Source organism: Pundamilia nyererei, unplaced genomic scaffold, assembly GCF_000239375.1.
Source record: "Pundamilia nyererei isolate P.nyererei 1_Seehausen unplaced genomic scaffold, PunNye1.0 scaffold00299, whole genome shotgun sequence".
Lineage (NCBI taxonomy): Eukaryota > Metazoa > Chordata > Actinopteri > Cichliformes > Cichlidae > Pundamilia > Pundamilia nyererei.
Window position 1 is genome coordinate 159,076 of NW_005187700.1, and position 1,833 is coordinate 160,908.

Below are 1,833 nucleotides of genomic sequence, written 5' to 3' on the forward strand. Positions count from 1 at the left end.
AAACAGTCCTGCAGTTCCTGCTTTGCTGCGTTAGTCCACTTCTTCACAGTTTTGACTACAGGCTTCGCACGTTTGAGTTTTTGCCTATAAACTGGAATAAGATGGACCATGCAGTGATCAGAATGTCCCAAAGCTGCCCGGGGCACAGAGCGATAGGCATCTTTTAGAGTGGTGTAGCAGTGATCCAGTATGATGTTGTCCCTGGTGGGGCAGTCTATATGCTGTCTGTATTTAGGGAGTTCGTAGTTTAGGTTTGCTCTGTTAAAATCCCCAAGAATAATTGTAAAGGAATCCAGGAATGTCCTCTCCAGGGTAGTAATCTGGTCAGCCAGCTCGCACAGTGCGTTGTTCGCGTTGGCCTGAGGAGGGATGTAAACTCCAACCACCATGAAGGAAGAAAACTCCCGCGGTGAATAAAAAGGTTTACAGTTGATGAAAAAACTTTCCAAGTGTGGGCTGCAGTGTTTCTGTAACACTGTGACATCAGTACACCAACCTTCATTAATGTAGAAGCAGACTCCACCACCCTTTGTTTTCCCTGACAGCTCCATTTCACAGTCCGCCCAGTGAAGCCCGGCAGATTTAAGACAGCGTCTGGGACTCGCTCACTGAGCCAGGTTTCAGTGAAGCAGAGGGCAGCAGAGCGTGCAAAGTCCTTGTTAGTCCAGTTTAAGAGAAGTAATTCATTGACTTTGTTTGGAAGGGAGCGGAGATTTGGGAGGTGAATGGAGGAGAGTCCCGTGCGGAATCCTCGCCGACATAGTTTCACCAGCGCACCAGCGTGAGTCCCCCGTCTACGTCTCCTCCAGGAGCCACAGAGAGCTGCTGCGCCTCCAACTAAAATCTCCAAAAAACTTTCCGGGTTTGTGAAAAATGAGAACTATTGTGAGACGACTGCCTGATGTTTAGCAGTTGATCTCTGGGGAAAGTGATGTAGTCCGAGTGATCAAAAGTGCAGAAAATAAACAAAAACAAGAAAAGTGCGAGAGAGCGCAGTACCGAGGCTGCCATCTGCAGCGCCATCTTGAAAGTGCACAGGTGTGTGAGTAATCAGAAGCTGTGTTTCTATGGATGCTTCATGCATGTGTCAGTGGGGCCCAGTTTATCAGTGTTTATTATGAATGTATTTGGGACTGACGTGGTCAGTGAAGGTATTCTGATGTCACCGCCAGCAACTGAAGGACTTAAAGCTAAAATATCTTTATGTTACACCTGTGCACACAGAGGTGTAACACACACACAGACATGTACACACACCTGTGCACACAGAGGTGTAATACACACACACACCTGTGCACTGACCTGACCTCCGCTCTCTGTCTGTGTCAGAGGGGTGTGGCAGAGATCAGGGAGATCCGTCAGTTTCATTTCACCGGTTGGCCTGATCACGGCGTCCCGCTTCACGCCACCGGGCTGCTCGGCTTCATCCGCCGCGTCAAGGCCAAAACCCCACCCACCGCCGGTCCCACTGTGGTCCACTGCAGGTACGACTTTTACTGTCATTACTAGTAACAAAGAAACTTCATCACTGCTGACGTGACTGTGTGTGTGTGTGTGTGTGTGTGTGTGTGTGTGTGTGTGTGTGTGTGTGTGTGTGTGTGTGTGTCAGTGCGGGGGCGGGACGTACAGGATGCTTCATCGTGATCGACATCATGCTGGACATGGCGGAGAGAGAGGGCGTGGTTGACATTTACAATTGTGTCCGCGAGTTGAGAGCACGAAGGGTTAACATGGTCCAGACTGAGGTACACACACACTCACTCACTCACTCACAAACACACACACACACACACACACACACACACACACACACACACACACACACACACACAC

At 49.6% G+C, this 1,833-nt stretch overlaps 1 protein-coding gene across 1 annotated transcript in view; it reads left to right on the top strand.

Moving 5' to 3' along the window:
* The window catches only part of LOC102197453 (receptor-type tyrosine-protein phosphatase mu-like), a 116,467-nt gene that overhangs the window by 103,657 nt on the left and 10,977 nt on the right, over nt 1-1,833 (top strand). The window contains exons 22-23 of the mRNA XM_013915412.1: nt 1,330-1,484; nt 1,610-1,745. Of these exons, the coding sequence (XP_013770866.1) occupies nt 1,330-1,484; nt 1,610-1,745 (291 nt within the window). The remainder of the gene's footprint in view (nt 1-1,329; nt 1,485-1,609; nt 1,746-1,833) is intronic.